Raw genomic sequence first — 13872 nt, forward strand, 5'->3', positions numbered from 1 at the left:
CTGGCAAACCATATCAGATAATCTGGCATGCCGGATTAAAAGAAAACGCATAAAAAAAGTTTAGACATATATAATTACTTTATTGGCAGTATGTAGTCGACTCCAACGTGCCGCCCCCCTTCCCCCTTTTCGTGGGTTCATATTAAGCACAATGTGCACCAAAATGTGATGTGCACCAGATTTTCTAACGCAAGAAATTTGTGTGTCTCTGATTATGGCATTCACCAATAAAATGAAACCAGCAGGGTTTACCTTCACAGAACGGAAATTTGTCTGTGCCTATTGTTGTCAGTCTAAAATGGCTTTATATCTCCGTATATGGGCTACAGCCTGTTGTCTTCTGTGCGCTCTACTGTGGTTGATATTCCAAATTGTCGAATAGATTTTGCAACCATGGCAATAGTGAATTGTGGCCTATGCCTAGCTTAGCCACTTTTGCCAGTTTGCCCTGCAATGCATGGAAGTGTCTGGAGCACCGAGAACACGTAATGCAACTCTGTTCCCATTTCCTTAGCATGTAAAATTACTTATCCTTCGAATGAGCCTTCGTAATTACCGTAAAGCCCCAAAGCAGCACATTATTGGAATTTTTTTTGCAATATCTTCTTTTGTTGCCGTCTTGCGATGACAATGGTAATATTGCTGGCTCTGATGTTAAACCATCGCTAATGCTGAAAATGCAATTTTGCTTTTGTATGCGATAGTAATGCGCAGGCAATTAGCAGACCACTTTAAAAAAAAGGTGCACATAGAATCGGGTAAAAACGGTAATCAATCATTGGGAGCTTTCATTCTCGCTTCGAACTCTACTGACGGTTAAGGTGAAAATTTTTGTTTTTAGTGAGACATAACGTGCCTTAGGCACATTCACTGTCCCCTAAACACTGCCAAAACAGACTCTGCTGCTATAGCAGTGGGATGTGTGCATCCTTACCAGCCAATTTTGAATTACACGGTGAATGCCAATTTCACAATTGAAATAATGGAACTTTGGGCATATAGAAATATATTGGGCCCGGCTGGGACTTTCGGTTAGTATTGAATTAACCAGAGTTGAATCATTGTCGTCACATGAAAGCTGGTGTCCTTTGAAAAATTTATCTGGCAGAACACCAAAGCAGTTGCTTATAGAAAGCGTGTTGTGTCCTCACCTTCTCTGAGGAGCCACTGAAACTGCTTCTTCCCTTTCACTGCACGTTAACAGAGGTGGCATTGCAATTCAATGCTGTGCCAGTGGTGCCGTCCGCTTTCTCTTTTCTACATTAATTTCTTTTTTATTGCTGGAGTTCTTTTATTGTTGACTTGTGTGGCGGTGTCTCTGGAACGAGAAAGTCTTTCGAGCAGCAGGAGAAAAAAGAACGAAAATAAACTGGCTTTTGCCCTGACAAGAGTTGTTGTCCTCTAATCTTTGTCTCTACAGTGCTTACCCAGATGCAATTCAAACATGCAATAGTAAGGTTGCTTGATTCAATAAAAATTATGTCACTTGACTATTTATTTTTTCTTGCAAGCCTTTCTGCTTGTAAGCATTCTTCACTTTTGTCACATATTGTTTTCTATTGCCAAGTGACCTTATCTCTTCCTTTCTTTTCTCCTTTTTTTTCTTTTTTTTTTAAATATAGCATCCTCATCAAGATTAAATCAGTGAATATTGAACAACATGATTTCTCTGTTTTCACGCACTTAGAACATAGGCATCTCTTTCATAAAAAAAAAAAGAAATGCTGCAGAGTGATGTTGCCTCCTTTCTCTATCTTTGTGATGGTGAATGTGGCTGTGTCATGCACTGTTAAATAGTTGGCCACTAACGAGACATAACAGCAGCCAATGGCATGTCTGCATAATTGACAGGGCAATTCTACTGCAAACTACAGTGGTCGCATCATAGGGGTCACTTGTCCACGTAGAGATGTGTCTTCATATAGTCAAGTGATAATGCAAGCCTTGTAAATTGCTTTGCAACACTGTTGCCACAGATAATTTTTGGGCTGACTGTAGTAGCTGCACCGCATATTGCATTTTTTAAATGAGATGCAATCAGTAAAATACTTAGGCATTCATATTTATTCAGACCTGACATGGGATAAACACATTGATTACATCACCACCAAAGCGTCGAAGACCCTGGGTTTCATTAGGCGTCACTTTCATTCCGCAAATCGGGAAACCAAACTACTAGCATACACAACTTTTTTCAGATCGCAAGTAGAATACGCTGCCATCATCTGGAACCCGCATCAAGCATACGTTGCCGGGAAACTCGAATCATTACAGAATAAGGCCACTAGGTTTATCACAAGGAAGTACTCTCGCTACTCCAGCATTACTGATATCAAATCACGTCTAAATTTATGTTCACTGGAAACACGAAGACTTGTTACCCTGTTATCTCACTTTCACCGACTTTATTACAATCCTGCACCATTCACAAAATATCATATCAAACCGGCCCATCACATCTTTCCCCGATTAGACCGCGGCTTTAAAGCACAAGTGAAGATCACTCGTACCAAGCTTATGCGTCATTCACCATTGTTCCTTGCTACTTACCATTGGAATAAGCTGCCTGCGGAAATCGTTTCTGTCTATAACCACGACGCTTTTGTTAGCAAACTGAAGTGCTTATTACGCGCCGGCTGTTAGAATTGTATTATTCTCTATTGTTGCCACTACCATTTTAGTTCCACTTTTTCCAGTATGTTCTCAGTGTTTGCAGAGTATCTTTCAGTATGTCTTATCAAGTTCTGTTCCCATCAAATGGCACTCGTTTTCATTATTTATTCAGCGTAATATGTTATGTAATGTTATGTAACCCCCTATGTACTGCCTGTAAAAGGACCTTTAGGGTACATGAATAATAAAGAAAAGAAAGATATTCTCTCTTGTCATTCTATTGTGACAGTGGTTTGTGATGGTCATGTGGGTGATACCACACATGTTTGCACTCTGCATAGCCTGAGGAACCAGCTGCTTCAGAGCAACACTGTGCCACCAGGGACCATCTCGAAGAGCCTGCAGGAGCTGTTTGCCTTCTTGGCGCTATCACAGGTGAGTTACCATCCTGCTCTGCCTGCAGCATAACTCTCCTAATTTAATGTCTGCTGTGCAAGCATATTTTGAAGAAGCACTGGTGTGCTGCCATGCTAGGCCATTAATTGGAGCACTACTGTCAATTGCATCAAGATGTTTCCATGTTAGTATGGGGGCTGTATTATGCTCATACAATGTGGTTTGTATGAGCTTCAAGTGATCAAACTTTTTTTATATTATAGTAGTATTTATAGTATCTTATAGACTATATATAAGGGTCTGTCCGAAACAGTTCTATTTAAAGAAATAGAACTGTTTCAGACAGACCCTTTATATACTATTACATACCTGCCGACTCTTTTTATCTGTCCGGGAGACTCTCAAATTCCGACCAGTCCTCCCAATTGTACGGACACGGCCATAAACCTCCTAAAGAAACTGCTGCAATTTCACCACGAAAAAAAAATATTAATTGTGTCATGTAGCAGAGTCGCATAGTAATGACCATTATGCACTGGTAACTAGATAAAATCAGATTTAAATCAAAGCCATTTGTGTATTGGCAGTGTATGCCTTACTTGGTTTGCTTCAGAGAACTAGGGTGGTTGCTTGGGCTAGTTGGTAATTCATGATAAAAAATAACATACAGCTTCAGAGCTTCAGATCGAGACATGCATTGAGGGTGGTGTGTGTTCTCACCCCCCTTCCCCCTATCATGTCGAAACTCCCAAATGTTGAGGTCCACAGGTTGGCAGGTATGCTATTACAAAGATCAGAAAGTTTACCAGCATAGATCGAGTTGGCTGGTGCAAGACAGATAATGCTGGGATAATGCCTTAGTCCTGCAGGGGATGTAAAAAATAAGCTCAAGGTGTTTGGTTCAGTGAAGACACCAGCATTCACGTGGGCATTGCATAATCAGCATATTGAAGGGCCACGCATCACTGTGTTAGAAAGTACCTGCAGGTATTACGCATCTGCAATCACTTCATTACAAGGGGATTGTAAAAAATTTGGTCGTGGAGGGTGTTTGGCAGTGAGACACCAGTCTTTCCATTTCTTATTCACTTGATGTCTGCTGAAAATATTTTCAAACGTGCAACACCTAGCGAAAGAATAATGATAATCTGCTCTGGTGACTGGCACGAATAACCATATACAAATGTGCACACTTTCACATTTGTTGACATAGAGGAATGCTGGCCACCTGGAAAAGTCACTTCTGTGACTTTTCCACCTTCACTACTGCTGCAGTCTGTCTGAGCACCACCATCCTCCGTGAACTGAGAGTAGCTGACACGCTCAGCAAACCAAAGCGAGAAGAAAAAGGAAATACTGGAGATATTATCCTGGCAGGGCAGGGCCTGAAATCAACAGGGCAGCAGGAAGACATGGCTAGTTCAGTGTGTGTGTGGCATTGTCCTGCCGAACACAATGTCGCATGTTGCCGCAGTGACCGCATTCCGATGGAGACATATGCAAAGACATCCTGGTATCTACATTTTAGTGGTAAACACTAAGTAGAACAGGTGGTAAAATAAAATTTTCAGCCTTCTACTGTGACATTTCTCATAGCCCTGCTGTTGCTCGGAGGCAATGAAAGTGTTCTGCCAACCAAACAACTAACCATAAATATTAAATAAGTGATTTGATTCTTTCTGTAAGATTGTGTATTATGCTTCCATCGTGTATGCCTTAGCATGATACAAATGAAATGAAACTGCAACATGGAAAGGGAATGGCTGAAGTTTGCTGAGGTCCTAAATATGCAACATTGTTATGTCTTGTGCACAGTGTAAAGTCATGGAAACGTCATGTTTTTGAGGTAGCTATTGCTTCACGCATTCACTAAAGAAGCAACTTCCACTGGTGCAAAAAAGGAGGAAATATATATTTGATGATTAAGATTAAGATTATGATTAAGATTTAGCTGATAGTAACAGAACTCAAACATCATACCTCAAACATCAAACAGCACCGGCTGGCTTGAGATGCACGGTATCCATGTTGGTTATCAGGTGACCCAATCTGGCTCTAGACAAAAAAAAAAAGTCTCAGAGTATTCTTACTTTTAATTTCTGTGGTATTGCTCAGTAATTAGAACATGAAGAAAGACATATTCCAAGCTCTCTTGCAAGATCAAGAGATTAGATGTGGAGCTAGGCTCTTGCTGATATGTAAGTTCATGACTCAGCACATGTGATCATGGTTGTAGCAAAGGCTATCGTAAGTCATCATTGAAGAGAACCTTCCGATTTACAGCAAGCTAAGGTTCGTAAGTGATAGTGCAAATGCAAAATATGTTCACGGCCTCATGTGGACAACCTGCCTAGGGTAACAACTGTTGAAGATGAATAAGCATTGGTCACTTTTATTTGTTATTGTTAATAGCTGAATGCCTCAATTCACTTAAGATTGCTGTAGCTGTAAAACAGCAATGCACCATTCCCTGTTGCTCTGGTGTTAGTACTGAAATTCAGTATGGACAGACATTAGTACCGAGCTATTGTGATCCACAAAAAAATGTAACTTCCAGTGCTGTGCCAGCGATTTTAAAGGCTGCCTATGTCTGAGCCCATAATCAAACACGCACACCCTGTTCAAATTGTCTGGCTAAATTTACATTGCAAGTTACAGAACCACAGAAGTCTCACAAATTAACAAACTCAGATTGAATTGCAAAGGTGTTCTGTGCATAATCACTGTATTCTGCCATGGCTAACCTGTGGTGCCGAACTTGGAGGCTAGAAAGGAAACTTGAAAGGACAGCAAGGCTGGCCTAATGACATTCTGAATGAGCTCAGGAGCAAAAAAAGTAGAGGTGATGTAGTGGCACCATTAGGGTGTTGTATCAAATGGGTTACAAGTGCTCGCCCACCCAGCACATGCTAACACTTGCTAGCGTTTGGCAGTATCTGTTATAGTTTATTCAGTAAAAGAGTGAAAACGGCTCTTATTGTGGTTTCTGACAATGTGTTTGGCACAAGGATTATTGTCCAACCAACCTGCAGTCATAGAACAGCTGTTCCAATTGCACCAAGGGCAGTCCTCTGCACCATCCAGCTCCAAAATAGCATCTTAGTGGGAAATTGCGCCAAAGCTGCACCAAGGAAAGCATAAAAAAAGAAGGTTTCATAATGTTGATGCTACCTCACTGGTAAAATTGAAACCAGAACCTAAAGCATGCTATCATTATCATCATCCTGGAAGTCAATTTAGCTGCCGTAGCCAACGGATATAGTTGATGGCCTTCCTCCATTTGCTGTTTTTGCCAATTTTCGCTCTATTGTAGCATTTTGCTTCAACAAAATGGTTTCAGTGTACTGCCGCTGTGCGATTGTTTGCGCTGTTTGTGCTTCAGTAGGGTACTCTTCGTACTAGCAGGGCATGGAACTTGCTCAGAGGCTGCCGGATCAAAAAGAAGCCTCAGGTAATATCAATTGGTACATCGTTTAGCAAGTTCGCTCGGTGCCACTTTATATATAGTACCTCATAATACACATATACTCAACTGCTGACACATAATTTGCACATCAAGGGGACTTTTCTTGCAACCCTCCACGATCGGAAGATCAGATTGCATGGTTGTAATTTAGACAGGTTTCACGTGATCCAAGGCACAGTTATGCACAGGTGAGATTTTGCATGTTAGCTGTAAAGAAGACTGTCTCAACTGTAACTTCGGTTTAGTAGCGTTATCTTCCTTACAGGCCTCTATTTCAGTCCTGTTTCATTTTCTTTTTTCTTGCTCGCTTGAAGTGCCACAAACGTGCAAATGCCTGTCGCAAAGTTGCAATAGTAGAAGCAGCTTTATAGTGCAATAAGCACTCAGGGAAAGTCATTCAACTAGATATTATAAAAGCTAGTACGGTAATATTTATTTCTAATACTGCATTGGATGAACATAAAGCCAGCTTCGTTATGTTTATTGACTATTTCATTTAAAATGGAGACAGTCTGGTGTAAAGATGTATGTTCGCCAGTGCACCAAAAATGCTTTTTGCTGCGCCAAATCAACATTTTGCCTGTGCCAGATTGTGCACCAAAAGGTAAAATAGCTGTTCCACCACTGAACCTGACTTCCAGTACTTAGGTGAGAATTTTAATTTTGTTCAACTGTTCCTTGTTGAAATGGAACATGCCAGAGCAGGCGTAGATGGGCAATAAACTGGCTGACTTTTTCACATTTCTCAATGATTGTTGTTGCAGCGACCGGCTGTGTGCCCTGAAGACTTTCTTCGTACCTCTAAGCCACCCTGGTTCCAGCAGGGAGAGCAGCAGGACTGCTCTGAGTTCCTTCGTTACCTGGTTGACTCGTCCCACGAGGAACAAAAAAACCATGGCTTCCAGCTGAGTGGCTCAAACACCACAAGGCAGACCCTGATCCAGGAGGTCTTTGGGGGAGTGGTGTGCACCACTTACTGCTGTCTTACTTGCAATGTGAGTGCACTGGTATCCTTTTGCTGCATGCCACATAAAATCGGATTATACAAAAATAGTTAAACCTTGATATAACAAAGTCAATAAAATTGATGATTTGCTTCGTTATATCCAAATTTCATAACACATAAATGTGGTACAACGCTATTGTGAAAGTGAAAGTATTTGCAGCGTTTGTTTCAGCGTGTCTCCAAAACTCGAGATTACACCGCTGTCTTCTCGCATACTAAATATGCGAGAAGACAGTGCACATGGTGCCATACCATCTCAGCATTGCGCATGCAGCAGGTTCCCTATAAACCAAGGTGTATTGGCTGCGTATGCACTCAGCCGCACTGACATGCCCCCCCCCTTCCTTTTCCGCCTCTTCTTCGAGAGAATGGCACTTATAAAGCCACAACCCTTCTCGGCTCACATTCGCATGCTTTTACTCACACCCAAAGAATCAAGCATGTGGCGCGTGATCGGATCTTATCGCACTTCAGCTTTATGCGGAACATGACGCTGCTCCACTTCGGCGGTCGCTCTTGGTCACGTGGTGTGCGATTTGAGAGATGCGTTCGCAAGCAGCCGCTTGTAATTCAACCGTTTGACCAGCTAAGTGAGCGGAAGTCACCATTTATTGTTTCAGTATTCCTTTGCAGCAGCAGTTAAATATTTTTATACACTCAAACCTCTTTATAATGAAGTTGAAGTGGGAGTTGACATTACTTTGTTATATCCATTATTTCCACTTACTGCAATAATGCCCAATGGCGTGCACAGATAGAAAGATGGAAATAAGCAGGCGGCTTTGCGGCCCGCGGTACCGCTGCATGGCCACACATATAATAAAATTTGAATAAAACAATGAAATAATTTTCAGCACGTGTAAACATGCAACTTAGCACCTGACGTGACAGCCTTTAGATAGCTGCCTTCCGTTCAGTTGGGATGATCTTTCGCGTCCACTTTCCACTTTGCTTGTTGCGGTCGAGCAGCATGTGGCACACAACACAGCGCTTCGCTGTGTGATCAAGGAGGAAAGCAAATTTCGCCGCGCTGGCTTGGCATGGCCGGATCGCGACCTCAAAGATTGCACTGACACCGTTGGGTGCTCAGAGACCGCGCCCAGCCACGTGCCCACATAGCGCGCTGCCGAGAGAGGGAGAAGTGAAGCAGGACCTGTGTGTGACCCTCGAGATTGTGCCAGGGAAATCTCTGAGGCCAGATCCAGCTGTGGCTGCCTGTGCGCTGTGCCATAGAAAAAGAGAGAAGTGGATGCCCTAATCTTTTGCACCACCGTACGTAGCAGCGTAGCACGGCCGAAAACACAAAAACTCTATCCTTAATAAAGTCTACAACCTTCTATGCTCAGCATACATGTCGAACCAAATAATTGTTCTTTGTTGGGTGCCTTGCCATAGAGGCCTAGAGGGCAATGTAGCTGCTGACGCTTACAAAGCTGTGACGCTGATATAGCTTATACAGCTTTATATAGCTTATATAGCTCTGTAGCTTACAGGTATATTTATATATACCTGTACTGTACACAGACCTTAAGCCATTTTTATGAAATAAACTATGGAAATATTGGCAGAGGCAATGGGACACTCGGGTATCCAACAAACTGCACCTAATCAAACCGAAAATAGGGAACTGGATCTCTGAGAAAATAACAAGACACCAGGAAGTACTGCTCTGTAGATTAAGAATTGGGCACTCCTACAGCACTCACTCGTATATTCTTACTGGAACTAACCCTCCGACATGCACTTGGTGTGGCAGTAGACTTACAGTCATTCATGTTCTCGTTCAGTGCCGATTATTAGAAGAGGAGAGAAAAAAAGTTCTTCCCTTCCTGATACCGTCGTACTATACCTCTGCACCCAGTTCTCTTTTTAAGCAATGACCCTCTAGTTAATTTTAAATCAGTACTCAAGTTCTTAGAAGAAACGAATACTATAAAAATCATTTGGCCAGGCTATTTGTAGCACAGCCTCTCCTTAGAGGCTGTAGCTGCAATGCAGTCACTTACAGAGCACATGCTTCGCAGCCCTTGCGCTGAAGGGCTCTGCAGAGGCACTAGTGCTGCTATAAATTAACACGTTTTAGTATATAATCCTTCACAACATACTTTTATAACCACAGGACTCACTTTTCATTGACATTATTTTAATAGATACATATTTTACACCATTTACAACTCGATTTCCACCGCATTCAACTATTCTCATTGCCAGTCATCACCAAGTGTCATGGTGCTCTTTGGCCATTTCTGGCCCTTGCGCCAAAAAAAAAAACAATATCCATCAATAAATCAGCACAGCATGGCGTGGCTTGCACAGCCAGGCACGTGGAAGAGAGGAGTCAGTAGAGCTACGCACGGCAGCGAGAAAGACCAGTGTTGCTTGACGGCGTTTTCGACACGGGGACGTGGGAGTTTTGAACTTCAGTGGAAAACAACTTCCAAACCCTGCGAAAAGCGATTTACTTGGTGCGCAACAGTCGGGTATCTTTTTATTTCAGAGATGAATCTAGTTGCATTGGCAGGACAGTTTCAGTTCGTTAAAACAATGTTTTGAACACGTGCATCGCTATGAAATTTCCAAGGGGAATTTCATTTACTTCGTTATATCCCATTACATTATAACGAGGTTTGAATGTATTGAAATCGTGTGTAAACGCACTTTGTTATATTAAGGTTCAAAACAGATGGTGTTCTATGGACAAGAAGTTACAAAAGTTTAAATACTTCATTATATTGAAGTCCAAAATCAAGAAAGGGGTTGACAGATGGAATAGCACACTGTGGTATAAAGTTTGTAAACAAGGATAAGGTGCCTCAGAAAGGCTGGCCAATGTTTCAATAGGAGGACCTATCTTCCTCAAAGGTGGCCTCGTCATCCTCGGCATGTTAGTTTTAAAGGGTTAGTGCAGTGATGTCACGTGCGTTTGTCGTCGGTGGCAGTTGGTTATAAAGGGAGAGTCTTCAGAGATAATGAGCGCTGTCGCCTGACATCTGTGAGCGTCGGTCCCAAGACGAGGGGACAAGAGCAGGAGAGTGGGAAGGCAGGGAGAAAAGAAAAGGAAAGAGAAAAAAACGGGGGGGGGGGACACCAAGAGGGAAAAAAGGGGGGTAGAAAGAACAAGAAAAAAAATGGAAGGGGGGTATGGGAGGGCGTTGGGGAAGCGAGAGGTTAGGGAGCATTCAGAGGTGTCGTTGGTGGCATGTTCTTGTGGCATTAGAAAAGCCAGTCAGGCGGTCAGTGCGCTAGTGACACAAAAGACAAAAAAAAAACCTGAGCTGAAAGCGTGACTTGAGTAGCATAGCAGCAATGCGTTGAGTAATGTTGAAGTAGTTAAGATGGCGACAAGGAGTCTGGGAATGTATCGCGTATCTGAAAGGCAGCGGCATGGTCTTTCAAGGGACGTTAGCCCCAGTAGCTCAACGTAGGTGTCGTTATGGTGGTATACAGAAATGGCCATACCCTGCGTGGCTGAGGCGCCGAAAAAGGTACGATGATGTCTCGGACTTCGGAATGTGTTGGTGAGGGTGTTTCAAAAAACATATAATAAAACACAGGCCCCCCCAAAAAAAGGGGGGGGGGGACCGAAACCGGAATAACAAATAGCAGGGCGACGTGCGCAGTTGTGGACGGGGGCAGGTGTACATGTCAAAACGGGGTCGTACTGTTGACATAAGAGTAAAAACATGAAAGAGTATAATAAATTGAGTAGTAGACAGGAAAAAATTTTTCTAAATGGAGGAATAGGTGAGGTTAAGAATTAAGGTTAGCTGGTGGCATAATGTGCTTTGTGGCATTGTGCCAAAAAAATTGTGTTTTTTGGGAACATGTCAATCCGTAAAAAAAAAAGAAGGGTATTGGGTAATTTTTTGTGAGCTCGATTGCAAACGCTGACGCCAGGAAATCATGCTAAACGGCATCGTATCAATGAGGTTCTACTGTTAGGCACTGGGTATTCTTCTTGGAATAAAAAAGTGGGAAGATATTGAAAAAGAATGAGAATAAAGTGGCACCGACTGTGACATGTCTATGCATAGAAAATATCCTGTGCACGCATACAGCTATAAACAGAATATATTGTCATTCATATGCCCTTGATGTATGTATACATGTATGTATGTGTGCATATGTTGTTTTCTGATGCAAACTTTTGCCATCTGCCTCAGTGGTGCAGTGTCTATGGCCTTTTGCTGCTGAGAACAAAGTTGTGGGTTCAGTTACCAGCAGTAACAGCTCGTCTACTGTACATTAAGTGCATGTTAAAGTGAGCCCCAGATGCTAAAATGTTATCCTGAATCTGTCACTATGGCACCTGTCATAGCCTGCGCATTGCTTGGGTACACTCCCATCCATTTATCCTAACCACCTAAATTTTTGCTGTTTAAAGGGTGATAGGGTGATCATATGCGAAAATCATAAAAAAATTTGAGGGGGAACCACATAATTCAGCATCCTTAACGCTTAATCTACATTGTATCCAAATGATTTGGTTGAAAACACACTCTAATTGCCCCAAAAAAAGTCATTTTGTCAGTGCAGATGGCAAGATAGGAGCTCAAAATTGCACAAGAACACCGAAGTTCATGGAGCCATGTTTCTTCTTTCCCACTGCCAAGCGTCACATCTTGGCATGGTTCGAAAGCTGCTTCTTTCTTCCTTTCTTCTCTCGTGCCAGCTCCACCCTTACACGTGAAGCAAATGCACAACAAAGGAAACAATCAAGGTCTCTCCTTCTCTCGCGGTGGCCTCCGAGCTGATGTCCTTGCCTTGCGGCACCCAGCGTGTGCTGCCTTTGGCCGTGTTTGCTGTTGCCCTAGCAACCCTCGTTCCTTCGATGCGCCATTCCATGTGTGAGCACTGTATCATCTGCTACATTGTCTCTGCATGGTGTGTTGCTTTTCTGGTTGCATGGTTTTGATCGTTTTAGCATGATGGGGATCAACGACGATCGTTCGAAAAGAAGTATAAGACAGTTCATTGCTTCCAAACGCAGAAACGTAAGTTTCCAAACCCCCAAAAAGGCATGAAAAAGCTGTCTGCAGTCACTTGTGACAGTGATTTGGTTGTGTGTCCTCACCTTGAGACGGATGGTGGCAACTGCGTATGACCACCAACTGCAGTTGCCGCATTCAAAGTTCCATTTTGTCGAGGTCTCGCGAGCACTCCAGCGACGTGGACGATTCAAATGCGGTTCCTTGTGCTTTGCGTGTTTAAACTCTGGACGGAGTACTGCCTATGACCGCCGACCTCATTTGCCACATTCAAATTTTTGTTATGCTGAGGTTCCGTGAGCGCACCAGCGAGGTGCAAGGCGAAAGGGCTGTTGGAGCTGGGTTCGATGAATGCGCGTTTGACAAGCACTGAGCGCGGGCGCCTTTCAGATTATCGATGATCATTCGCGGCTTGATATTCATTGCTGGCAGTCGCATTTCTAGATGGTGGACTGGGTCTAGCATCTTTAGCGCGCTCGGGGCGGCAGAGTTATATACTACAGCACCATAATCCAATCGAGACCGAATTAGGCTCTTGTATAGGTTCATTAAGCACTTCCTGTCACTACCTCATGTAGTCTGGGATAGAAGTTTCATTAAGTTCATTGTTTTTAGACATTTTTCTTTCAGATATTTAATGTGTGGAATGAAAGTGAGTCTGTAGTCAAGTAAGATACCTAGGAATTTGTGCTCTTTGCTGACAGGTATTCGTTGTCCACACAGTTCTAAGGAAGGATCCGGAACCAGGCCTCTCTTTCTTGTAAAAACAACACAAGAGCTTTTGTTAGGATTGATCTTAAATCCATTCTTGTCTGCTCACATTGAGACTTTGTTCAGGCCATGCTGTACCTGTCTCTCGCACACTGCGAGGTTACAAGATTTGAAAGCTATTTGTATGTCGTCCACGTAGACAGAATAAAAGATTGCCGATGGTAATGAAGCGCAAAGCGTGTTCATCTTCACGATGAAGAGTGTGCAGCTGAGCACGCCTCCTTGGGGTACACCCGTTTCTTGCGTAAAAGGACGCGAAAGTACATTACCGACTTTTACCCGGAAGGTACGAGTGCTTTCAGAACGAGTCCCATACAAAGTCTGTATGTAGAATCAAATGAGTGGTCACTTCATCTGCAGAGAACATACACCAGCCAAACATATTTTCTGAAAGTCCACTCAAATCCTCAACATCCGTGTTTTAATACCGTTAATGACATGACATATGCTACACTCCTTCGCAATCGTCCCTCCGTAAGACAGCCTTTCTCGCTGCGTGTGAGGGAGCTTAGTGAAGAAATGCATCTTCCACTCCTCGAGCTTCGCCTAATGCATCCAGCCAAGCTGCTACCTCCTTGGGAGTGGCAGCTGATACAATGCGACACATCTTTCATTCAAGTTACAAAGCATGC

At 42.9% G+C, this 13872-nt stretch overlaps 1 protein-coding gene across 3 annotated transcripts in view; it reads left to right on the top strand.

Moving 5' to 3' along the window:
* DUBAI (Deubiquitinating apoptotic inhibitor) overlaps window positions 1-13872 on the top strand; it is a 113182-nt gene that overhangs the window by 73377 nt on the left and 25933 nt on the right. For all 3 annotated transcript variants that reach the window (XM_075688057.1, XM_075688058.1, XM_075688059.1), the window contains 2 exons: window positions 2955-3048; window positions 7240-7470. In XM_075688057.1, the coding sequence (XP_075544172.1) occupies window positions 2955-3048; window positions 7240-7470 (325 nt within the window). The remainder of the gene's footprint in view (window positions 1-2954; window positions 3049-7239; window positions 7471-13872) is intronic.

This window comes from Dermacentor variabilis, chromosome 4, assembly GCF_050947875.1.
Source record: "Dermacentor variabilis isolate Ectoservices chromosome 4, ASM5094787v1, whole genome shotgun sequence".
NCBI lineage: Eukaryota > Metazoa > Arthropoda > Arachnida > Ixodida > Ixodidae > Dermacentor > Dermacentor variabilis.